This window comes from Chelonoidis abingdonii, chromosome 1 (genome assembly GCF_003597395.2).
Source record: "Chelonoidis abingdonii isolate Lonesome George chromosome 1, CheloAbing_2.0, whole genome shotgun sequence".
Lineage (NCBI taxonomy): Eukaryota > Metazoa > Chordata > Testudines > Testudinidae > Chelonoidis > Chelonoidis abingdonii.
In genome coordinates this window covers 158,945,340-158,970,743 of record NC_133769.1, presented here as the reverse complement: position 1 = coordinate 158,970,743, position 25,404 = coordinate 158,945,340, and the positions used below count along the sequence as shown (strand labels likewise).

Sequence of the window (25,404 nt, the reverse complement as noted above, 5' to 3'; positions counted from 1 at the left end):
GACATTAGGAAAAAGTTCCTAACTGTCAGGGTGGTTAGACTTTGGAATAATCTGCCTAGAGAGGCTGTGGAATCTCCATCTCTGGAGATATTTAAGAGTAGGTTAGATAAATGTCTATCCGGGATGGTCTAGACAGTATTTGGTCCTGCCATGAGGGCAGGGGACTGGACTCGATGACCTCTCGAGGTTCCTTCCAGTCCTAGAGTATGAATCCCCAGTGATCAGAGCCTGCTTCTGCACTCATAGCGGAACACAGTGTGATGACAAAGCAGGTCTTCAATATCTACACCTTTCTCCAGCTGGAGACATCAACAAAAGTCAAAGGAGACATCAGCTTTAACTAGCATTGCAAAGTTCTTTCATCTGAGAAGAATACAATTTTTCCTGCTAGGTTGAATAAAATATTTTTCCTTCCAGTGATCACTGTACTAAGACTAAGGCAGATTTTGTGCCTGGGCAGGTAAATATTTATGACAATTTGGCAAAGGTAGGTTAAAGCAGAAGATCAAGTCATGAATGACCACTCAGCCATTTTGTCATCAAATGGGTTGCAGACAGCAATGCCCTCGCACCATCTTGTGATGTCCACATGATGTACACCAGTTATTCTATAGTTCTATACAACTCTCTTCCTCTTTTACAACTTATTTCCAAATGCTGGGATCCCAGGTACCCCACTCTGCTTGTTTTGCAATTCCTCCTACTTCCTAGAATATGTCAAGTCCTTATCTGTCAACCTGCAGACACCCAGATTGTAATACAAGAAAAAATCCTGGCCCCATTAAAGTTAACGGAAGTTGTGTCCAGTCCAGCCAGGATTTCATCCCCAAGACAAAAATGAGGGTTAAAAAGAAAAAAGTACAAGCAACTTTAAGTGATGTGGAGTTAATTTTCTTTAAACATATATACCATGGCCTACATCCTCAAGCATCAGGATTCCCCATTTCCCATGTTGATAATATACAGTAGTGAAAATGAGAGATATAACAAGATCAGCATCAAAAGAAAATGTGTGTGGCTAAAACAAGACATTTTAGCTATCTGGCAAATGTAGGGAGCCCTTCTGCAATTGGTGCTCCATTTTTTATGCCTGAGAATAAGCAGAAGAGGAATTATAATAAAAAACAGTCTCTGCACGGCAAAGAAAAGGTAACTATATAGCTGAAGATAGATCACCACCAGGTTAAGAAGATTCTTTATATTATACTTCTTTAGAATTTATAAAAAGCCCCTGGTCCTTTGCATTTTATACTTTTTCATTTGGCAGATAAGGAACAAGCGAGAAGTGGGGATGTTATCCTGGCTCTGCTTTGTTTACTTCTTTGCTAATCAAAAGTTGTCCAACTCTAGAAATATAGAGTCTCTCACTTAAGAATCCTGATAGTCTGTGAAGCTGCTCCTGTCTCAAAAATGCCAAAGCATCGGTCAAGCTCCAAGCAATGATACTTCCTGCTTTCTACAGTCCAGTACAGGATTCCCTTTTTAGGATATGAAGTGGCTTCTTTTCCACCAGCTAAGCTCGAACACTCCATGTCCTTTTTTGCTAGGTACTTCTGTGATGTGAATTCAAATAAGGATTAAATCTGCAAGTGACACTGAAATTGGAGTGGGAGCAAAACATGCAAGGACAGCAGATCCAAACTGCAGTGTGACCTGGACAGATTATTAGAACTGGAGACTTGCAGACAGGCAGAGGAGATTTGGTCCTAGAAAGCCCTGCACACCCAGAGAGAAAATAAGCAGCACAGATACAAAACGAGGGCATGTATTCATATGCAAGCAATTGCACTAATCCTATAAAAGAAAGGATATTTTCATCTTGTCTCCATAACAGCACCCTAATATGACTTTCGTGCAATCAAGTACTGTAGATGCCACAGGGAAGGTGTGAGGACTGGGAATCAGGAGGCAAATTAGAAGCTGCAGCGGCACAGGAGCCAGCAAACAGAGCTGTAAATAGTGGAGTTTGAGTGGAAGTTCTCAAGGGGAGTTTGAAGGGAAGAGTAAGACAGCCAGGCTAGTGAAGGCAGTGTGGGGTCTGGCAGTGTTTTGGTGTTCATTGGGGCTTTCTGTTGCTGTGGGTGGTGGTGTTTCGGTTTAGTTTGTATTTCCCAGACTAATAGGAATTAGGTGAGAAGGCTACAACAGATACAGAGGCAGCAGTTGTAGTGACCCAAACGGTGGAAGACACAATGAGGATGACTGGATGTGGAAGCTGCAGCATGTACATGATCCTGGAGGGGGTACCTGAAAAGAGTTTCGTCTGCATGAAGTGCCACCTGACAGAGCTGGTGGTAGAAAAGATCTGAGGACTGGAGACGCAGGTGGAAACTCTGGTCGAGTTTAGAAGGGGGTTTGAGCAGATGATGGAGCAAAGACATGATGAGGCTGAAGGGAAAAGCTCAGACTTGCAGATGGAAGCAGGACCAAAGAATTCTGAGGGGACACTGCTGGGTAAGGAAAGTGGACGGTGGAAGCATGTGACAGAGAACCAGAGAGGAAAAGACGGGCCAGTGAAGGAGCAATAGAGCTCAGGAACAGGTTTGCGGAATTGGAAAATGAAGAAGGGGCACAGCAGATGGTCGCTGAAGGTGAGAGGGTAAGGAAAAAGAGAAGAGCAGCTGGTCCTATAAAAAGAGGGGAAGCGTCAATGGAGATGATGACACCAAATATGAGCCCCAGGAGGATATGGGATGGGTTGTGGAGGATTGCAAGGGAGAATAGGAATCAAGAGGACTTGCAGCCAGAGGGAACAGGGGATAGACCGAAGAATCGCACCATCACCAGGAAAAGGCAGGTCTACGTGACTGGGGACTCCTTACTGAGAAGAATAGACAGGCCTGTAACCAGAGCTGATCCAGAGAACAGAAGGGTGTGCTGCCTGCCAGGTGCTAAGATACGGGAAGTGGACCCGAGGCTGAAGAGGATCCTAACGGGAGCGGGAAAGAATCCGCTGATTGTCCTTCATGTGAGAACGAATGATATGGCTAGATTCTTGCTGGAATGTATCAAGGGAGACTATGCCAGACTAGGAAGGACCCTTAAGGAAATTGAGGCTCACGTGATCTTCAGCTGGATTCTTCCTGTTCCTACAGAAGGGCAACAAAAGTTTGACAAGATTATGACGATCAACAGATGGCCAGGCAGTGGTGCTCTAAGGAGGGCTTTGGGATGTATGGCCACTGGGAGGCCTTCATGAACAGAAGACTGTTTTCTCAGGATGGACTTCACTTGAGTAGGGAGGGAAATAGACTTCTAGGATGGAGGCTAGCACAACTGATTAAGAGAGCTTTAAACTAGGAACTGGGGGGAGATGTCCAGGTAATCGCCTCGCTGGATTTTAACACTGAGAGGGAAGAAAAAGAAGAAAGAAAGGATACAGCTATGGGTAGGAGAATGGACATAAGGAGGAAGGTTAGTGTAGATACCAGTCTAATAGGTGATACTGGCCATAGAATGTCTGGGCCTAGTCGGGTGAAGAATGTGAGCGAAGCCAAATCAGCAAAAATTAAGATGTTTCTACACTAATGCGAGAAGCCTAGGTAACAAAATGGAGGAACTAGAGTTACTGGTTCAGGAAGTGAAGCCAGCTATTATAGGGATAATGGAAACATGATGGAATAGAAGTCATGACTGGAGTACAGGTATTGAAGGGTATGTGCTGTTTAGGAAAGACAGAAATAAAGGCAAAGGCACTGGGGTAGCACTGTATATCAATGATGAAGCAGACTGTAAAGAAATAAGTGATGGAATGGGTAAGAGTCTGTCTGGGCAAAAATCACATTGGGGAAGAAAGCTACTAGAGCCTCCCCTGGGATAGTGCTTGAGGTGTGCTACAGGCCGCTGGGATCTGATTTGGCTATGGATAGAGACCTTTTTAAATGAAGTAAATACTAATGGTAATTGTCTGACCATGGGAGGCTAACTTCCCAGATAGAGACTGGAGGACAAATTCTAGTACTAATAATAGGGTTCAGATTTTCCTGGATGCGATAGCTGATGGATTCCTTCACCAAGTAGTTGCTGAACCAACAAGAGGGGATGCCATTTTAGATTTGGTTTTGGTGAGTAGTGAGGACCTCATAGAAGAAATGGTTGTAGGGAACAACCTTGGTTCGAGTGATCATGAGCTAATTCAGTTCAAACTAATGGAAGGATAAAAAAAAATAGATCTGTGACTAGGGTTTTTTATTTCAAAAGGGCTAACTTAAAAAAATTAAGGAAATTAGTTAGGGAGTGGATTGGACTGAAGAACTTGTGGATCTAAAGGTGGAGGAGGCCTGGAATTACTTCAAGTCAAAGTTGCAGAAACTATCAGAAGCCTGCATCCCAAGAAAGGGGAAAAAATCATAGGCAGGAGTTGTAGACCAAGCTGGATGAGCAAGCATCTCAGAGAGGTGATTAAGAAAAAGCAGAAAGCCTACAAGGAGTGGAAGATGGGAGGGATCAGCAAGGAAAGCTACCTTATTGAGTCAGAACATGTAGGGATAAAGTGAGAAAGGCCAAAAGCCATGTAGAGTTGGACCTTGCAAAGGGATTAAAACCAATAGTAAAAGGTTCTATAGCCATATAAATAAGAAGAAAAACAAAGAAAGAAGAAGTGGGACCATGCTAAACACTGAGGATGGAGTGGAGGTTAAGGATATCTAGGCATGGCCCAATATCTAAACAAATACTTTGCCTCAGTCTTTAATGAGGCTAATGAGGAGCTTAGGGATAATGGAGGATGACAAATGGGAATGAGGATATGGAGGTAAGATATTACCACATCCGAGGTAGAAGCCAAACTTGAACAGCTTTAATGGGACTAAAATCAGGTGGGAGGGCCCAGATAATCTTCATCCAAGAATATTAAAGGAACTGGCACATGAAATTGCAAGCCCATTAGCAAGAATTTTTAATGAATCTGTAAACTCAGGGGTTGTACCATATGACTGGAGAATTGCTAACATAGTTCCTATTTTTAAGAAAGGAAAAAAAGTGATCCAGGCAACTACAGGCCTGTTAGTTTGACATCTGTAGTATGCAAGGTCTTGGAAAAAAATTTTGAAGGAAGAAAGTAGTTAAGGACATTGAGGTCAATGGTAATTGGGACAAAATACAACATGGTTTTACAAAAGGTAGATCGTGCCAAACCAACCTGATCTCTCTTCTTTGAGAAGGTAACAGATTTTTTTAGACAAAGGAAATGCAGTGGATCTAATTTACCTCGATTTCAGTAAGGCATTTGATATGGTTCCACATGGGGAATTATTAGCTAAATTGGAAAAGATGGGGATCAATATGAAAATTGAAAGGTGGATAAGGAACTGGTTAAAGGGAGACTACAACGGGTCATACTGAAAGGTGAACTGTCAGGCTGGAGGAGGTTACTAGTGGAGTTCCTCAGGGATCGGTTTTGGGACCAATCTTATTTAATCTTTTTATTACTGACCTTGGCACAAAAAGTGGGAATGTGCTAATAAAGTTTGTGGATGACACAAAAGCTGGGGGAGGTATTGCCAATACAGAGAAGGACTGGGATATCATACAGGAAGATCTGGATGACCTTGTAAACTGGAGTAATAGTAATAGGATGAAATTTAATAGTGAAAAGTGCAAGGTCATGCATTTAGGGATTAATAACAAGAATTTTTGTTATAACTGGGGACGCATCAGTTGGAAGTAACAGAGGAGGAGAAGGACCTCGGAGTATTGGTTGATCACAGGATGACTATGAGCCGCCAATGTGATATGGCTGTGAAAAAAAGCTAATGCAGTCTTGGATGCATCAGGCGAGGTATTTCCAGTAGAGATAAGGAGGTGTTAGTACCGTTATACAAGGCACTGGTGAGACTCATCTGGAATACTGTGTGCAGTTCTGGTCTCCCATGTTTAAGAAGGATGAATTCAAACTGGAACAGGTACAGAGAAGGGCTACTAGGATGATCTGAGGAATGGAAAACCTGTCTTATGAAAGGAGACTCAAAGAGCTTGGCTTGTTTAGCCTAACCAAAAGAAGGCTGAGGGGAGATATGATTGCTCTCTATAAATATATCAGAGGGATAAATACCAGGGAGGGAGAGGAATTATTTAAGCTCAGTACCAGTGGACACAAGAACACATGGATATAAACTGGCCATCAGGAAGTTTAGACTTGAAATTAGACTAAGGTTTCTAACCATCAGAGGAGTGAAGTTCTGGAACAGCCTTCTAAGGGGAGCAGTGGAGGCAAGAGACATATCTGGTGTCAAGACTAAGCTTGATAAGTTTATGGAAGAGATGGTATGATAGGATAGCCTAATTGTGTCAATTAATTGATCTTTGACTATTAGCAGTAAATGTGCCCTTTGGCCTGTGATGGGATGGGATCTGCGTTACTACAGAGAATTCTTTCCTCTGTGCCTGGCTGGCGAGTCTTGCCCACATGCTCAGAGTTTAGCTGATCGCCATATTTGCGGTCAGGAAGGAATTTTCCTCCGGGGCAGATTGGCAGAGGCCCTGGGGGTTTTTCGCCTTCCTCTGTAGCGTGGGGCACGAGTCACTTGCTGGAGGATTCTCTGCAGCTTGAAGTCTTTAAACCACAATTTGAGGACTTCAATAGCTCAAACATAGGTCAGGAGTTTGTTACAGGAGTTTGTTACAGGAGTGGGTGAGATTGCGTGGCCTGTGTTGTGCAGTTCAGACTAGAAGATCATAATGGTCCCTTCTGACCTTAAAGTCGATGAGTCTATGAGAAATGTCCATGAGGGTCCTGATTTTAAGGAGTGATCCATTGTATAAGAGTGTGACAGTTTGTCCTTAATTTGCATTTCTTTTGGAGGTATTCAGTAGCTACAGAAGGCACTGTAGATCCTACCTAAAACCAGGCATTTTTAAAGTGTGCTTAGCACTACAGGGAAGAACTTTAAAATGTGTTGGGATCCCCAAGATATTGCCCACCAAATTACAAGCAATACTTGTGGGCTGCGTTGCAAGCTTAAATTATTAGTGCCTCTTCAGATCAAAGTGCACACAATTAAGGGCATATTCATGACTGCATACACTGAAAAGGCAACTGGGAGGTCTGGAATAAACTAAACCAAAACCTTCAATCTGAACACTTCAAAGAGAATTGTCAATTTGGCTCTGACTCTCATGTGACCCATGACGCATTGTACCTCAAAGTAGCACCCTGTAACCCCCATATTCATCTTCTGTGTATGGTTATGACATTTCATACAAAGCATGTATATGGAAGGTCACGATCTGCTGAAGCAAATTATTTTGTCAAAATATGTATATCATCATTGTATATGGAGTTATAAGATTTTGCTATATGGATGTTATTGAAATATGTTGTGAGTCTGGGAGTCACCCAGTGTGTGTTCTTTAGTGGCACCAAAGGAGGTGATCCACACCCAGGCAGGTGTTAAATGACCATCACCACCCATTGACCAGCAGGGGAATTGTAAACAAGAGATTTACAAGTTAATAAGAGACAGATGGGCAAGCACCACACACTGGGGATTGCTCCACTCTGTGACTCAGTAAGGTCCACTCAGACATGTTTGGGCTAGTATTTTCCCAGGGACATGAACTGACAGTATAAAATAAACGGCAGTGGCCTCATGAGACTATCCTTCTCCTTCCCCACCTACTTGGAAGCCAACAAGAATGTTTGGAAGAAGAGTCAAACTGGAGAGATTGGCCCCAGGCTGAGAAGAGAATTCAGCCTGTGTATTAGGAACTATAACCTGCCAGCAACATCCAGTGGGGTGAGAAAAGCTGTTTGATTCAAATCTTACTGAGACCTGAAAGTTCAGTGTTTAGAATGTGTTTACTTTAATTTCTTATATAGGCATAAGAGGTCAGAGGTAGTTATTTATAATCACTTAAAATCTTTCTGTAGTCAATAAACTTATTTTAATGTTTAATCTTAACAGTGAGCTTATCTAGAACGCTTGGGGAATCTGCTCAGATTACAAAGGTTGGTGCATGTCCATTTCCTTTGATGAAGTGTCAAACTAATTAAATAGCTTGCATTGTTCAAGAGAAGGTCTTGAGCAGTGTAAGAAGGTACATTTCTGGGGGTGCAAACCTAGGGAGATTTGCTGGTTTCTCCTTCTATATAGTTCATGAATGGCTGAGAGAACATTCATGCAATTTAGTTAGGTGTGCGCCTATATGCTGTTGACTGAGCGATCACAGCATCTGGAGGGGTTTGCTGCTTGTCACTGGCAAAGCATCATGAGAGACAGCCCAGGCTGGAGAGTTAAGGGGGTACACCAGTCCCACAGTTTCAGGTTGTACCCCGGAAATTTGTCACAGACCCTTATTGCTCTCCTGGCTCTATTACAGGTGAACGAAAACATCGGATCAGTATGCTCCTGAACTTTTGAGAAAGATGAGATTGCTCATTAGTAAGAACATAGGAGATGAGAGAGGCAACGCAAATGAAGTTTCCAAGCACAAGATTGGGTGTGAAAAGAAAGGGTTAAATCTTCCCTGATAGAAAATCTGAATGTCATCAAATTAGAAAAATTAAAGAAAAAGCCAGCAAACACCAGGGCCTCTGCTCAATAGTTCTGCCCACTCTCTTCAGGGCCTAGGAAAATCCCAAATTACACAGGGTCCCCCTTTAAAGAGGTCATTGCAGATACCCCAGATTTGTTAACAATGCAAAACCTCAGAGTGCAGATATGGAACATACTCTTACCTCAATAAAAGCGGCATAATACAAAACTGCCCGAAAGCCTAGAAGAGAAGAGACGATGAAAAACAGGTAGAATTAAGTGACAGCTAATTCTACCTTAGCCCCTCTCTCCTGCAACTGGGAGCGTTGTCTGTGGGGAGTTCTATGCTATATAGGGAAATTATAATACAAACCAAAGATATGGGAATTCCATTCATGCAGTCAAACCATTTCAGACTATAGATTTGGTTCATGTTTACAGAATCCTGAACATTCCTGATACACATTCCTTCCATTCACTAGCCAAAATATATCAATACCCATCCCTCAGAGAGACAGACAATCCCAAAAGCCATGTGCTCACAGACTGGAACCAAAAAAGTTAAGACAGACACAAGAAGTCTGTAAGTTCCATCCACAATCCTTGTAGCTTTCTGCAAAACACAAACTCCTTTATTCAGACTTATGAAGTTTCTAGTTTATTTAATCCATTGCAAGGAGCTTTCACAATGCCCTTAATACTCTGTTGCCTTGATACACAAGTGAACCTGCTCCCCTTTCTCAACCTAGTCATCTCAGTAAAGCATTAGAAATGTCAATGTTCCACACTAGGAACTAAGGCATTTGAACTCTATCTTTATGCCTTTGCTCATGTGGCAATATTAACAATTCCAGAGATCAGTCATGTTCTGCCCTGATTTAACAGTATAAGATTGTGCTTAAAAAAATTAATTGACAGAATTCAGGGTAGGGAAAAATATGCTGAAATTTTCTGCAGGCGTCTCTTATTCCTGCATTTAAGTAAAAAGGTAGAAAAGATAAACAGACTATATTATTCATTTGTATTTAGAACAGCTCCTTACTTCTGAGATCTCAACATGTTTTACAAACGTAAACAAAGATTAAACCCCTAAGACACCCCTGTGAGGTTTGGAAATATTTTCATTCCCATTTTACACATGGGGAAATGGAAGCACAGAGAGGCAATGTGACTAGCCCAAGGGCACACAGCAAGTCAGTGGCAGAACTGGAAAGAGAATCCTGGCTCCCAGGCCTGTGCTTTAGCCATAAAGACAGCTTCATTAAGAAAAATTCCCTGTAGCTACTTCCCCCTCCCTGCAGTTGAGAAGCTCAGGAACAAGCCACACAATTAAACGGGAGGGAAGGGAGATGTAATTTATGTAGCTCTGGCAATAGCTCTTCACACATAACTTTAAGAAGAAAGCTGCTGCACCAATATGTTGTAAAGGTAAAACATTTTACAAAAACCTGTTCTGGAGCTGAGGGAATGGCAAATATGTGTTCTGTCTGCTCACGTACCAAGATCACCTTAAACTGGGGGTCAGTCACTTATCCCTATCAGCACTCTGCTGCGCACAAAATCACATGGTTCCGCCAGGATCAAAGAAGAGATCAGGAGCAGCCAGGGCGGTAGGAATAAATCAATGGACCAAGAAGAACTTAAATATTCTCAGGAAACTGGTGAGGTGAGATTTCACTGTTTGGCTGGTGGATTCTCTGTCATCTGCTGAGAGTAAAGCCACAAGCAGCTGGAATGTCATGATTTTTTCCAGGTGGAAAGGGTTTTTTTATACTTGGCCTCAGCTGCAGGATTTCCCCAATGAGTTCAGAACATATTGCAAACAAATATTTACCAGTCATGGGGCCTTAGAGAATGCCTGACTCCACACTGAGCTTTTTTCTTTTTCTTTTTCAAAAGGCACCCCACCATTGTAGTAGTACAGATCAGTCACTGGTGTTTTAAATAACCATGTCCTCTAAACCTGCTCAGAGCAGGGAAATGACCATTCTAAAGGGGTGAAGTTTGTTTTATTCCAAAATGTTTTCACTGACAAAGCTTAGGTAATTAGACTGGTGAATTTCCTGGTGCAAATTGGTACTGTTCACTGCTTTGTTTACCTAACTGCATCTGCACTGATAAAGCTTGATGAGAGAGTACTTCTCAGACAGTCAGCCCGTTAAACTGGCCATTCCTCTTACAGGAGCCAAGTCTGTGCAATCTCTCAAAGAATCACAGTGCATGAGTTGCAGAAATGGACAAATCCTGAACACTTCACTCATGTGAATAGCCCCCTGGCTTCAACATGATTACTTGTGTGAGTGAAGCTAGCTGGATTTGGTCTCACTCAGAGATCCATGTTTTCTTCTTCCAAGCACCAAAATTATGAATAGTGGGGGAAAATATTGGATTTTTAAATTGTAAGACACACCTCAGTGTCCTCCCACTGACTAACTTTGGGACTAAAATATAGAAGTTGTTTTAGAAAGAAGGGACATGTAAGAGTTTACACAAATTTAAGAAATGGCTTTTCCATAAGGAGATTTTTATTCTTATTCCAATGAAAATAAATAAATAAATAAATAAAATTTCCCTGGCTATGCTGGAAACCCAATTTGTTTGCTAGGCATTTCAGATGGCTGGTGCTATATAATCAATCAACAACAGGACATGAGAATCAGAAACTGCAACTGTCAAATGCAGAAAGTAAATTATTAAATGCTTTGGGGGCACTGATCATCTTTAAGTGTGTGCGCGCGCATGCGTGTAAACAATGGGGGATTGATCCCAGACTAGGGCTTCTAAATGTACTGCAATGCAAATTATAAATTGTATCTACAACACTCTTACGGTTTTAATGGTTTATCCATGTTGTTGGTAACTTAGAGAAAGGATTTAGGTAAGTTCGATGTATTCAAGTCAGCAAGGTCTGATGAAATTCATGCTAGGGTACTTAAGGAACTAGCTGAAGCCATCTGAAACTGTTAGCAATTATCTTTGAGAACTCCAAGAGGACAGGTGAGGTCCCTGAAAACTGGAGAAGGTTAAATACAGTACTTATCTTTGAAAAAGGGGAACACAAAGGACACAGGGAATTAAGAGACTGATAAGCCTAACTTCAATGGCTGGGAAGATATTGGAATAAATTATTAAAAACAGTTTGTAACCATTTAGAGGATAACAGGTTTATAAAGAATAACTAGCATCAATTTGTCAAAACAAATCATGACAAAGCAACTTAATTTCCTTCTTTGAAAGGGTTACTGGCCAAGTGGCTATGGGGCCTCAATAGATGTGATAGATCTTCATTTTAGTAAGGCTTTTGATATAGTCCCACATCACATTCTTATAAGCAAACTGGGGAAACACTGTCTAGACTAAGTTACTATAAAGTGGGTGCACAACTGGTTGAAAAATTTTACTCAAAAGAGTAGTTATCAATTGTTTGGGGTCAGTCCTCAGTCCCAGTGCCACTTAATATTTTCATTAATGATTTGGATAATGGAATGGAGAGTATGCTTATAAAGCCTGCAGATAACACCAAGGTGGGTGGGGTTGCTAGCACTTTGGAGGACAGGATTAGAAACAACCTTGACAAATTGGAGAATTGGTCTGAAATCAACAAGATAAAATTCAAGGAAGATAAGTACAAAGCACTAAAAGGAGGAAAAAATCCAATGTATAGTAAAAGAGGGTAGATGGTAACAGTGCTGAAAAAAACCTGTGGGTGGGAATGGATGACAAATTGAGTATGAGTCAACAATGTGATGAAGTTGCAAAAAGGACTAATATCATTCTGGGGTGATTAAAAGGAATGTTGTATATTAGACCCAGGAGGTAATTGTCCTGTTCTGTTTGGCAGTGATGAGACCTCAGCTGGACTAATGTATCCAGTTCTGGGCACCACACTTTAGGAAAGACGAGGATTAACTGGAGACAGTACAGAGGAGAGCAACAAAAGTTATAAAAGGTTTAAAAAACCTGACCTAGGAGGAAATGTTTAAAAAAACAACTAGGCATGTTAAGTTTTCAGAAAAGAAAACTGAGGGGGACCCAGTAACAATCTTCAAACATGTTAAGGGCTGTCATGAAGAGGATGGGGATCAATTACTGTCTCCACTGAAAATAGGAGAAGTAGTAATGGGCTTAACCTTCAGTAATGGAAAGGTAGGTCAGGTATTAGGAAAAGCTTTCTAATTGTACGGATACTATGGTTAACGACCGGAACAGGCTTCCACAGGAGGTTGTGGAATCCACATCATTGGAGGTTTTTAAGAACAGGTCGGACAAACACCTGTCAGGGATGGTGTAGGTCAGGGCTTGGCAGCCTTTCAGAAGTGCTGTGCTGAGTCTTCATTTATTCACTCTAATGTAAGGTTTCACGTGCCAGTAATGCATTTTAACATTTTTAGAAGGTCTCTTTCTATAAGTCTATAATATATAACTAAACTATTGTTGTATATAAAGTAAATAAGGTTTTTAAAAATGTTTAAGAAGCTTCTTTTAAAAATTAAAATTAAAATGCAGGAGCTTCCCCTAACTGGTGCAGGACCTGGGCAGTGTGATGCTGCTGAAAATCAGCTCGGCGTCCCGCCTTCAGCACAGTGCATGCAGGTTGCCTACCCCTGTCGTAGGATCTTAATGTAGTCTAACCTCAGTGCAGGGGCTGGACTAAGTCCTCTTGAGGTCCCCTGTCAGGGGTACATTTCTAAGATTTCTTTATATTTAATCCAATGAGTTCATGCCAGTCACCCTTATCCCCTCGAGCCAGTAGCATTAGAGAAGTGGTTGTTATGTGGATTCGAGCACAGTCACTAGAAGAAGATATTTCTTGCTTTTCTATCTGATCTATCACATAGACTAAATTTAAATATTTAAGACTGTGTCTTTTCATAAACAGATAAGCTACGGGTATAAGGTTCTTTACCTGTAAAGGGTTAACAAAGGATACACACACCTGACCAGCCAGCCAATCAGACCGGATTTTCAAGCTCGAGGAGGAATTTTGGGGGGGGTGCCTTATCTGTGTCTCTGTTTCTGTTGCTCCACTTGAGAGTGAACTTTCCTCTTCAAAGCTTTTAATCTTTGTTCCTGTAAGTACAAAGGTAGAAAGACAATAAGCTTCTATTAGTTTTTTTTTTATTTACATGTGTGTAGTTTGCTGGACATGTTTTAATTGTATATCTTTTTGGATAGGCTGTTTATCATTTTTTCTTTTAGTCAACCTGCCCTGTATATGTCAACCTGATACAGGAACAGTTTTAATGTTTTTTGTCTTTTTTAATATAAGCTTCTTTGTTAAACCTGTTGGATTTTGCCTAGTTGAACTCAACCCAGGGATTGGGGGGAAAGGAAACGGGTGGAAGGGAAATCTGTGTGTGTCAGAGTTGCAAAGCGTACCTTTGCAGGGACTCTGACTGAGGGTGAAAGAAACTGTTATCTCTGTGTTTGCATTTCAAGACTGAAACGGTATCTCTCGTGTACCCGGGCAGGAACTGCGGAGGAAATAAGAGGAACAAGGGAGGGTATTTTCCTTTGTTGTAAGACACTCAGGGCACTGAATTCTTGGGTCCCCCAGGGAAGGTTTGGGGAGACCAGAGGGCACCAGAGACTGGAAATCTGGCTGGTGGCAGCGCTATCAGATCCAAGCTGGTAATTAAGCTTGGAGGTTTCATGCAAGCACCCACATTTTGGACGCTAAAGTTCAGAATTGGGATTTATGCTTACGACAGTCTTCAAGAGGCAAAAAAGATGTATTTTTAGCATGTCTAAACTAAGGTCTGGTCTACACTACAGACCTACATTGGTATAACTATATTCTTCAGGGGTGTGAAAAATCCATACTCAGTAGCAACATATTTATCCCTGCCTAACCCCACCTATATAGATAACACTGTGTCAACTAGAGAGCTTTTCCTGTCGACACAGCTACCACGGGGAAGACGGATTAACTACATTGAGGGGAGCTTTCTCCCATCCTGCATAGGAGCATCTTCACTCCAGACCTACAACCATCCACTGCAGTGTTTTATGTGTTGACCTGCCTGACACTGTAGTTCTACAGCTGACTTGTCCTCACTAGAATTTTGACAGAGATTAGCTTAATAAAGGTTGAAAAAATTGTCTGCATCCTCGTGAAGACAAAGCTTTAACATCTCCTTATTAACGGGGTTAATTCAGATCTGCCCCCCTGGAGAAGGGGAGGCCGTCAGCAATAACAGCCGGAAAGCAGCTGGCAGATGACACAGGTGCCAAATCCCATTATTACAGGGCGGGGCGGGCTCCCGGCCGGCACAGGGCAGGTACTCACCGTGTTAGCCACATGCACAAAGAGGCGCAGCGGGAAACCGGACAGCCGGGGAGCCCACTGGGGAGAGACAAAGAGAGAGAAAAGTGCTGCGGGCGGGGCCAGGTGGCTGGAGCCTCCCTAACCCATCGCCCCCGGGGGAGACACACACCCCCCGCCACCAACCCCTTTACTCGCCCCCACCCCCATGCCGGAGAGCAGGCCCCCAGCCCGGCCCGGCGCTCACTCCTCGCGGGGGCTGGTGGCTGCTGGCCCCGGCCCGGCCCGGCTCCCTGCGGTGGAAGGCGGCGCGGGGGATCCCGGGGCGGCGCCGCACGAAGCCCAGATAGAAGAGCAGGAGCGCGGCGGCCAGCCACAGCAGCAGCGGCGCCATGATGATCCGGAGCAGCCTTCGAGGGCGGCTCCGCGCAGCGCCCGGGGGCGGGACGAGATAGGGACTGGCGCCGAGAGGCGGCACAAGGCGTGTGCACCAGCGGAAGGAAACATGGTTTGCAGCCCAGGGAGGGGATGAAAAGCCACGGGGGGGCGGGGAGGAGGAGCGAATGTAATGGGGGCGTGGTAATGGGCGGGGGAATTGGACTAGGAGGGAGGGTAGAGGTCTGTGCGGTTGGAAGGTTGCACAGGGAAGGGGTGAGGAGGGAATGCAAAAGGCGGGTTGCAGAGAAAGGTGCACAAGGAAGGGCTAAGGAGATGCAGCGGGGAGTGCACAGAGAGGGCTAATAAGGGAATGCAGTAGGGTGGGGGTTGCATAGGAAAGGGAACGCAGCGGTTGTGTTGCACAGAGGAAATCTAATAGGGGTGGTTGAAGCGGGACTGACCACAGGAGGGTTGGGTGTATAGTGCCTAGGGACGGAAAAAATGCAGCGGGGAGGTTGCTCATAGGAGGTTGAAGGGAACGCGCGGTGGTGGATTGCACTGATTGCAAGGGAAGTGAACGCAGTAGGGGGTTTGTAGGAGTAAATGAGAAAAAAAAATCCTCCAATTTCTCTCCTTACTGCAGCAGGCAACACTTAGTGCACAGTTTCACCTGTATAGTCAGTTATATGCCCCAACTCTTTTACGATATACTTGTGTGCAAAACTTTGCATAGCCCTGATCCTTTGATTAACCACCTGATTACCATTATGGTGTGAAGACCAATTGATCTCAATGGAATAATTCACATGTATAAAGTTAAGCAAGTGCACAACTGTTAGCGGGCTCAAGGCTCAATCACTTTTCTCCATTATGTGTTTTTCCCATAGTAATGAGAGAGCGAAAAAGCTACAAAAACAGAAAAAATGATACTAAATACTGTTATGAAGATTAATATTTTAAGCATTTTTCCTTTTGACTTTTTTAATGACTAGCTTTCTAGTTGATGAGTTTTGGGATGCTCTGATGGAAAGTGCTAGAGAAATGCAGTGAGTTATACAGCAAGTTTTAATCTCTTTATTTCAAAAGTCAGACAAGAAACCTGGAGTGAGTGAGAAATCCTGTTGCTTTGCAAATTCCCCTCCTAAACAGCTATGTTGTGAGTTGAAGCTCTTAGGCGACTTTGCACAGGGGTGCTGAGAGCCACTTAACCAAACCATAAAACTCTGTATAATGGAAACCACTTTAAGCCAGGGGGTGCAGTAACACCCCGAGTTCCACTACCTGTGGTTTTGCACACCTACAAAGCTAGCTTGCATGGAAATAGCATCACAGGCGCCGTGCGAAGAAAAATGCTACAGCTGTCCCGCCACTCATCCAATCAACAGCTGTGAGCTGTGTCTACCCAATGAGGGAAGTGGTCTGGTGAAACCAGCCAATCCAAGACTGCAGGGAGGAGCTGCGTAAAAACCGCGCGTCAATCAGCCAGTGACGTAATTACTCTTACTTGCATCCTCGCGGGACAATTGTGCTGGGCCAGAGCGGGCTTCCGGTGACTGCAGCTGGCCTGGGTGGGCAGAGCAGCTTTGCGGGGAGCCAGTGGGGTAGCACCCTAAGGCAGGAGTATTTGCAGATCGCGATGTCTCACTTCTTCCAGACCGTGTGCAATAAACCCACAGCAAGGACGGGAGGGCCAGGCGTTAAAGAGAAGGATTTGCACCAATGGGGTCTGACAGGTTAGTGGGGATGGTTTAAGCTACCAGAAGTTACTTGTTTGTAGGGTAAAGTAAGTTAAGGGTTTGCTAATCTCGAGGGTGTCAGTATTCCGGGCACATGGTGTATGAAGTGGGGTGAGACTGCAGGCAGTTCTTCTCCCTACAGCAGTGAGAGGTGGCTTAGAACTGGGTACGAATAATACATTAGCTGGGGCAGGGTCTGCTGTCAGTTATGTTGTTGGAAATCTAAATAAACTCCACTCCAGTGAATGCAGTTCTCTAGCTAACCTGGTCAGGCAGTGCTGTAATTAAGAGCAAAATTCGGTTCTGTGGAGTTATTCTGGGATTACATTGGTGTAAACTAGAATTTGGTTTACTCTGCCCATTTTTATGGTTAAGATTTTTTAAAAAAATCAAATAAACTGTTCTCTTTATCTTTTCCCATGGAAACTGTCCAGCTCCCTTGAGCTTGGAGAATGTAACTGTACACACAAAAAAGTTTGAAATGTTACATATTTCACTGAAACACACATGGCAAAATCCTTCCTCTCACATGGAAGTAAATTTAAAAAGGAGGGACACTCCTTCGTTTTGGCAGGGTGACAGGCTCTAAGAATAACAGCCACATGGTTTTGTCTTCTAAAACAATATTCTAGAAAGCAAGAACTATTTTTCTGCCATCTGCATTTCCAAAACAAAGATTATTGTAATGTTAGGAAATTACAGAAATGAAATAAATCAACATTTAACATTCCAGTTCTCTTAGTGTGTCTAACAGTCACTCTCTCTGGAAAAAAATACCATCTGCCACAATGCTATGTTTATTTTTTTCTTGGTCCAGATCAACTGCAGTCAGTTAACACTTTTATACTAAAGTCTTACAATAATATGGAGACTTTCTGGAGGGAGGCTGGCTTGGGTATGAGACTTTACGTTCTCTGTTCCCTACAGTAGAGAATGGTTCCCTTCCCTAACCCACTTGCTACATCTCTAACCCTCCCAGGTTATAGTTCTTCAACCTGGTTTTTGACTTTTCTAGTTAGAGCTCAGGAGTTGGAAATTCCTGGACTCCACTCCCGACTCTTCTACAACACATCCTGTGGACGAATCCCTTCATTTGTTGGCGCCTAGGTTTCCTTGTCTGTGAAATGAGGATCATTCTCACCTACCTCAGAGTAGGCTTGGAAGTTTGTTCAACACGTGTAAAGTGGTTTCTGCTCCTTTGATGGCAGGTGCTAGTGAAGGGAAAATATTATAATCCACTGCAGAGCAATTCTCCAGTGTGTTTGTTTGCACACTCTACATCACAGCTGGGAGCTATGTTTCAGTCCAGTCTCTGGGACTTCACGGAGACAGTGGGAGAGGTTTCGCACTTTATAGCAAGGAATTAAGGTGTGGATCACAGTATCGAAGCCAAGGTATTGAAGAAAAGAATACAGGAGTCTGTCTTTAATTTTTGTTTTTATGTTGTGACTATAAATGTACATTGCTTTGCAGTGGTGGCTACAATACAGTACTTGCCTTTACTGTGCCCTACCCTGTTTTAAATATAGAAAATCCGGCAAATGGCTTGTTTAGAAATGTTTACCGCACCATAGTAAATGCTGAGGCCAAGACTTTCAAGAGTGGGAGCCTGATGTTAGACACTTAAATCCGTATTTGAGCGCCTAAATAAATGGCCTGAGTTGAAAATGAGGCTGCATTTTAAGGTGTCTGACTATATATATGATTTCCACAGAGGTTCCAAAATTCACCTTTAGGTACTTAAATACGTGGTCTGACTTTAGGCACCGACTTTTGAAAATCTTGGCCTAGATGTCTCAAGCTGGGTAACAAATCAGTTGACATTCCTGAAAATTGTGTTCTAAGTGACTTTGGCCTATACTTTGTGGGGAGTTTCTGGGAGAGTTTAGAATTGAACCCAGCCCTTCTGTCCCCTCTCCCCCCAGTCCTGTGCTTTAACCACAAAATCATCCTCCATCCCCAATGCAGGCAGGCAGAAAGATGGTTCAATACAATCACCTTATCAAGAATCTGTTATATTGATGTCTTCAGTGAATATGAACAGAGCTACATGTAGCACAATCGATGACTACTGAGGAAGATGCTAAAGAAATCTGGGAGTGTGGGGATTTATTTATTACTATATTGGTTAAAACTCATATAGCAAGAAGTATCCATACAGAAAGCTCCAGGTGCTTTTTACAATGCATAAAACTCACAATAACAAAGCATCAGTGATAGTAAGCTTACTAGACCAGAGGTTCTCCACCTTTTTCTTTCTGAGCCCCTCCTCCCCCAACATGCTATAAAAACTCCACGGCCCACCTGTGCCATAATAACTGGTTTTCTGAATATAAAAGCCAGTCAGCCTTAGGGGGTAGCAAGCAGGCAATTGCCTGGGGCCCCATGCAGCTATGTAGCTCAGGCTTCAGCCCCGGGTGGAAGGGCTCAGGGACCCGGGCTTCAGCCCCATGCAGTGACGATTCAGGTTTCTGCCTTGGGCCCCAGCAAGTCTAATGCTGGCCCTGCTTGGAGGCTCCCCTGAAACCTCCTCGAGGCCCCCTAGGGGACCCTTGGCCTCTGGTTGAGAACTACTGTACTAGACTACCTTATTCCTCAATTTGCTGCCAATAATTGTAGTCACCTAAAATACTCTACCTTCACTATTCCCTCAGAAAACTTCAATGTGTTCCATTCCCAAACATCAGCGAGACAAGATGATCTTTGTCGTAGGTTAACAAAACTGCACCCTGGCAGACCGGGATGTAAGGGGTGTAAGTTCCAAAGTTGAGGACCCGTCATGGAAAATTCCACTCAAGAATTTCCCTCCTGTTTAGTTTGAGGAGATGCACCAGTTCAGGCATCTCCTCCACTGATCTCAGCTGCAGCAGTTTGACATTTGTAGAGAAGTGATTTACCAAACAGGCAGGTTCCAAATCATTTAGGGATTTATTAGTGAAAACCAGGACCTTAAACTCCACCAAAAACTTATTTGCAGCCAGTGCCATCGGTGAAGTACCAATGCTGTGTACTCTGGGTTGGTGGATGGGCGAGCAGGCAGGCTGGCAGGCATATTCTGCATAGTCTCTGGACGTAATGCCATGTAAATTGCATTGCAGTAGCCTGTAGCTTTACACTATTTACCTTTATTTCTAGGTATCCAGCTCCGATCCTACCAAATGGAAGGAGTAAAGTGGCTAGTACAGTGCTATGATATTCAGCACGGCTGCATCCTGGGTGATGAGATGGGTCTCGGAAAGACTTGCCAGGTGCATTTTTTCATTACTATGTAGAAAAACAAATTGGCCAAAGTTCAGTTTTCCCAGTCATTCCTACAAGGGGCAGAAAAATACCAAGGATCAAATTCTGTAGTGCATGCTGCAAGGATTAAAGCCTAAATCTTGATTCCTTTAGTGCAGTGGTCCCCAACCATTTCCATGGGGCGGGCACCCGAATGACTAGCTGCCGAGGACCGTCGCTGCCAGACAAGCAGCGCCGAAATGCCGCCATGAAGCCGTGTCATCAAGAGGCGGCATTTTGGCGGTAGTGCTTCTTGACGTTGCTGCTTCTCAGCAGCTTTTCGGCAGCTGCTTTTCCGGCGGCCAATAGGCAGGCACACATGGATGCCCCGGCGGGCACCATGGCTCCTGTGAGCACCACGTTGGGGACCCCTGCTTTAGTGGTTACTCAGGCAAAACTCCCTTTGACCTCAGTAAAGGTTTTGGCTGAGAAACACTCAATAAGGAATTTATTTATTTAATTTTTATTTTAAGGAAAAATGATCTTCTGTCAGGAGACATTACGTTGAACATTGTGGATAAAAGTAATGATGGCAATACATGAGACACCCCTCTTAAGTTGTAAAAACAACATACTGTCAATGTGATGGTAATGTCATTTTGATGCAAGTCTGGGTAGATCATTTTATGAAGTTCAGTTCTAGGGTCAGAGATGGATAAAACTTGTAGATTTTTCATACTGATTTTTTGTGACAACATTTTTTCAAAATACCGAATATATTCATTCATAAGCCGAATATTTTTAGTAAAAAAGTGATGCATCAAAGAGTGGGAGTCGGCTTATAAACGGATGATTTTAAACTCTTTGGAATCATTGAATTGAATATCTAATACATTGTCATATTGTCGTTTTGTTTACTTGGAGCGTCAGCAGGCATGGAGCCCCTCAGCTCCCAGTGTCCACAGTTTGCCATTCCCAGCCAATGGGAGCTGCAAGAAGTGGTGCCACTTCCCGCAGCTCCCATTGCTTGGGAATGGCAAACCGTGGACACTGGGAGCTGAGAGGCTCCATGCCTGCAGATGCTCCAGGTAAACAAAATGTCCCGACCCACCAGCAGCTTACCCTGACAGGCCAGAAGCCAGTTTTCCAACCCCTGAAATATAGGGTCGGCTTATGAAAGGGTCATACAGTTTTTACTATTTTTACCTAACCATCTTGGGGGGTTGGCTTATAAACAAATGGGCTAATGAACGATTATATACGATAAGTCTTGGAGAATGAGTCTGATATGCATGTTCATCTGAGAATATTCCGTGCATCTTAAATAACAAGTGAATTGTTTTAAACGTTGACATAGAGTAGATACTCTTCTGTCCTTGTGAGAAAGAAGATTCTTGTGCGAGGGGATTATTGGGTCTGAGTTGCGGCATTCAGACCTAAACTTTTCCATATTCTGGAGTTCTTTTGATTTTGGATTTTTTATTTAGTTATTTATGGCCCTGTTTTGCTGCAGGGGCCAGCTGGGAGGCTGTGGGTGTGTTTAGATACAGTGCTATGGTTTGAGTCCATTTCTAGCTATTGGAAAATAATCTCCTCTTTGTCTGTCCATGTGTGTTCTAGACTATTGCTCTGCTTGTTTATATGACTGGAAAGTTAAACAAAAGACCATTTCTGATTCTTTGTCCTCTATCTGTGTTGAGCAACTGGAAGGAGGAGCTGGAGAGGTAAGTCTCAGCAATTATATCATCTTCTTATATCTGTTATTTGCAGATAGGGTTGCCAATTATGGTTGGACGTGTTCCTGGAGGTTTCACCACATGACATAATTTTTAATTCCTGGAGACTCCAGGACAATCCTGGAGGCTGGCAAGCATAGTTGCGAAGGTCCTCTTAAAATATGCTCAGTCACCCAAGTGTGGCGTTTTGTTTTGTTTTGATGGAAATGCAGCCACTGAAACTTCCAAGTTGGTTGACTGGATGTTTTTCTTAAAGAAAAGCAATTTAAAACTCCGATTTTAATCATGATTTAAATCAGCAAGCAGGGAACCTTTATTTAAATCAACTATTTTAATCTTGTTTTGTGTTTGTACTTTTTACTTATTTCCCTAAAGAGAGCTTCATTCCCACTGGTTGGCGAACATTAAAACATATTGACTTTCAATTAAATATATGGTAGTTTCTGTACTAAATTTGGTACTCCTTTTTGCTAACCAGAAGGATATGTTATATCTATACATATTTATTTAAGCAATTATATGGTTCTTAATATTTACATTTTGATTATGTGAGAACATGATGAATGATAAAGTTCTTATTTACTAGATGCTAATTAATCTATTTCTTATGATTTGTGGCCAGCTCTATATGGATGGAAATTGGAATTCAATTAAAAATCTATGAAAACAGCATATTACATTTGTTTTTACTAGCTAGATAAAAATACCTTAAATATGCTGGCTACATAAGGGAAAAATTATCAAAACACATTTTACAATTAATAGATTATTAAAAAAACAAAATATTATTCACCAGCTGTGGCTAAGTGCTACAGTTATACAAATAATAATGATCGGTAGTTAGTGAATTTAAGTGATTGCTTCTGGTCTCCACGTTCTTCAATATTTTTGAACTAGTAGGTCTCACTCTCTCACACCTCATTTTGATTCATAGATTGGAAGACAAAAACCAGCTTTCCTGCTTTTTCAACTCCCAATCAGCTGTTTAACTTTGAATGAGCTAGTCATTGAAATAAACTAATTGAATAAACTGAAATGAAGAAAATATTCTCTCTGTACTTACAGAAGAGACTACAGTTGTCAAAAGCACTTCAACAATTTCTGGTTCCAGGTGCTTAGCCAGTGACTTCTACCATTTCCATGGTTTGACTTAAAACTTCAGCAGCAAATATGTATGTACTACACCCCTACCTCAATATAACGCTGTCCTCGGGAGCCAAAAAAATCTTACTACGTTATAGGTGAAACCGCGTTATATTGAACTTGCTTTGATCCACCGGAGTGCGCAACCCTGCACTCCCCGGAGCACTGCTTTACCGTGTAATATTGGGTCGTGTTATATCGGAGTAGAGGTGTACTTAATATTTTTTATGTAATTTAAATGATTTTAGTAGATCATAGTAAATTTGGACCTTAACATATATTGCCATAACTTCGAATTTAACTTTAAATAGGTTTATTCTTTAAAAAATATATTTAAGTAAAAAAATCCTCTTTTTTTCAAAATTATTGGTGTTTATCCACCCTGTCTCTTTCTAAAAGATATGCTCTAGTTCAAACAGGAATTATTTCAAAGAAGCCCTGCATCCTGCATTGTGCAAGTCAGCCTAGATTTTTGTAGTGATCCCTTCTGGCTTTAGAATTTGCCTTTAGAAAGCTATGGCACAAAACAGCACCATTCACAATGAGCAGACAGTATTCCTTACACCACTATGGTGCATTGAATTGTCTCCTATTTAAATGTTACCAATGATGATGATAATGGGTGATCTATGGCCCAACTCCAGTGTGCATTGCCTGCTCTTATTGTTTTGGGTTGTAATCACCATGCTCAGCATCCCTTAGACAGAACCTCATTGAAGGTCATGAGAGCTTTTCTTGAGTGAAGGATAAGGCCCACACTATTAAGTCTGCACACAAAAGTGTGCACTTCTATGCATGCACAAATTGGGCATGACAAACACCCTTACAGCTGCTCACATAACGGAGACTTTTCATGTGCATTTGATGTACTGAATGTGCAGGGCCCAAAGGTCTGACCCTGAGGGGAGGGTCAGAGGATTAGGATCAGGAGAGGACTTCAGAGGGTTTGCAGGAGCGTAACGATTTCTCAAGAGAGTGAATAGATGCAGTTTAGACAGAATTTCTTTACCTAGGGGATGGCTGGGGAAATATGGATCAATATGCTTAAATTAATGATATAGACAAGTAGTGACTATCTGCCGAAGAGGGGAACTAAGCAAATGGGTTTGGTGGAAAGTGAGAGAGAATTCCATTGTCATGACACCTCTAACTCTGCTTTCACAGTATTTCTTACCTCCTTCTCTCTTCAGCTTATAAAGACTATGGGGATAGTTGTGCCCTGTGCAGAGCTGGGTACTGCTGGGTCTTCTGGATAGGGGAGTTTTGGGCTCATACCCGAACTATTTGCTGAGGGAAAAATTCTCATTGACTTCAGTGACAGTAAAGAGCTATGGATTGGATGCTATGAATTTGACTTCAGTGGGATATGAGGAGGTGTGTGGTGCATTGCAGGATTGTTCTCTGCAGCTAATCAGGAGATAGAGCCAGCCTCCTGCTGACACCCATGGGAACCTGCTGCTTTAAAGGAGCTCTACGTTGCAGATGGAACGGGGGGACTTCGGATCTTAGCACTAGATTTGATCTCGAGGTGCAGGTTGGAGGCTGAATCATGGCTGAGGCTCAGGTTTGTTAAAACCAAAATCTTGCTGCTTTTTTATCAGATTTTTCAGCTCAATATGGTGGAAATCCCATGAGTCTGGTAGCTATCACAAGGTTTCCCATCTTGAGCATCAGGAGCCATGAGAGAGTAGCCATTCTCATAAGATTTATGGACTCCTCCAATCAGAACCGCAAAATAGGATCCAGCCTGGTTCCAAACCCATCTGGGTAGATTTAGTATCAAAGACTTGAATCCAAACTCCATCCTCCAAAACCTCAAGGTGTTTGGATCTGAGTTTGCAGTTTTGGCCTTTCTCTGGTTTATACACTGTTTGATAGCCTGGGTTCAAAGCAGACTACGTCCTTTATTTACATGAAAGCCTGGTCTAGCTCACTACTTTGTTTGTTTTTTTTTATAATGAAAACAGATTTGCTCCAGGTCTTTCCTGTGTGGCATATGCAGGAGACAAGGAGGAAAGGACCAAGCTGCAGTGGGACCTGAAAGCGCATTCTCATTTCCACGTGCTGCTCACTACATATGAGGTACTTGTCAGCAGGCAGGAGCATTACTTGTGTGCGGGACACATTTCTAGCCGGAGCCTCTGAACAATCACATTTAGTGGAAGTTTCTGCTTGTATTTACCCTCCCCGTCATCCCATTCAGTGGTTGCTGTAGGATCCTATTCCACTTTCCTTACTCAGCTAGAAACCCGTTCTCAGGCCTTTCTCCAGTGAAACTTCCATTGAAGGTGACAGGAGTCTGAGCTGAATAAGGAGTGCTAAACAGAGCCCAGGATTAGGACCCAGTCTTGCTCTTACTGGTGCCAATGGGAGCAGGATTGGAGCCAGCCGGAACAGGATTGGGCCCTTCGTCGCTGCTTTGGCCTCTCCTGCAGTTATTAAAACAATGTTCT

General features: G+C 42.8%; 2 protein-coding genes across 2 annotated transcripts in view; one reads left to right on the top strand and one right to left on the bottom strand.

The window, feature by feature from the left end:
- The window catches only part of LOC116825982 (uncharacterized), a 41,989-nt gene extending 26,751 nt beyond the window's left edge, over positions 1-15,238 (bottom strand). Inside the window, exons 1-3 of the mRNA XM_032782430.2 lie at positions 14,987-15,238; positions 14,764-14,820; positions 8,678-8,715 (exon numbers count right to left, since the gene is read on the bottom strand). Coding sequence (XP_032638321.1) covers positions 8,678-8,715; positions 14,764-14,820; positions 14,987-15,133 — 242 coding nt within the window. The 5' untranslated portion in view covers positions 15,134-15,238. The remainder of the gene's footprint in view (positions 1-8,677; positions 8,716-14,763; positions 14,821-14,986) is intronic.
- A 1,391-nt stretch (positions 15,239-16,629) lies between these two features.
- Positions 16,630-25,404, top strand: part of CHD1L (chromodomain helicase DNA binding protein 1 like) — a 42,665-nt gene continuing 33,890 nt past the window's right edge. Inside the window, exons 1-4 of the mRNA XM_032782436.2 lie at positions 16,630-16,850; positions 19,989-20,101; positions 21,693-21,796; positions 24,919-25,033. Coding sequence (XP_032638327.1) covers positions 16,754-16,850; positions 19,989-20,101; positions 21,693-21,796; positions 24,919-25,033 — 429 coding nt within the window. The 5' untranslated portion in view covers positions 16,630-16,753. The remainder of the gene's footprint in view (positions 16,851-19,988; positions 20,102-21,692; positions 21,797-24,918; positions 25,034-25,404) is intronic.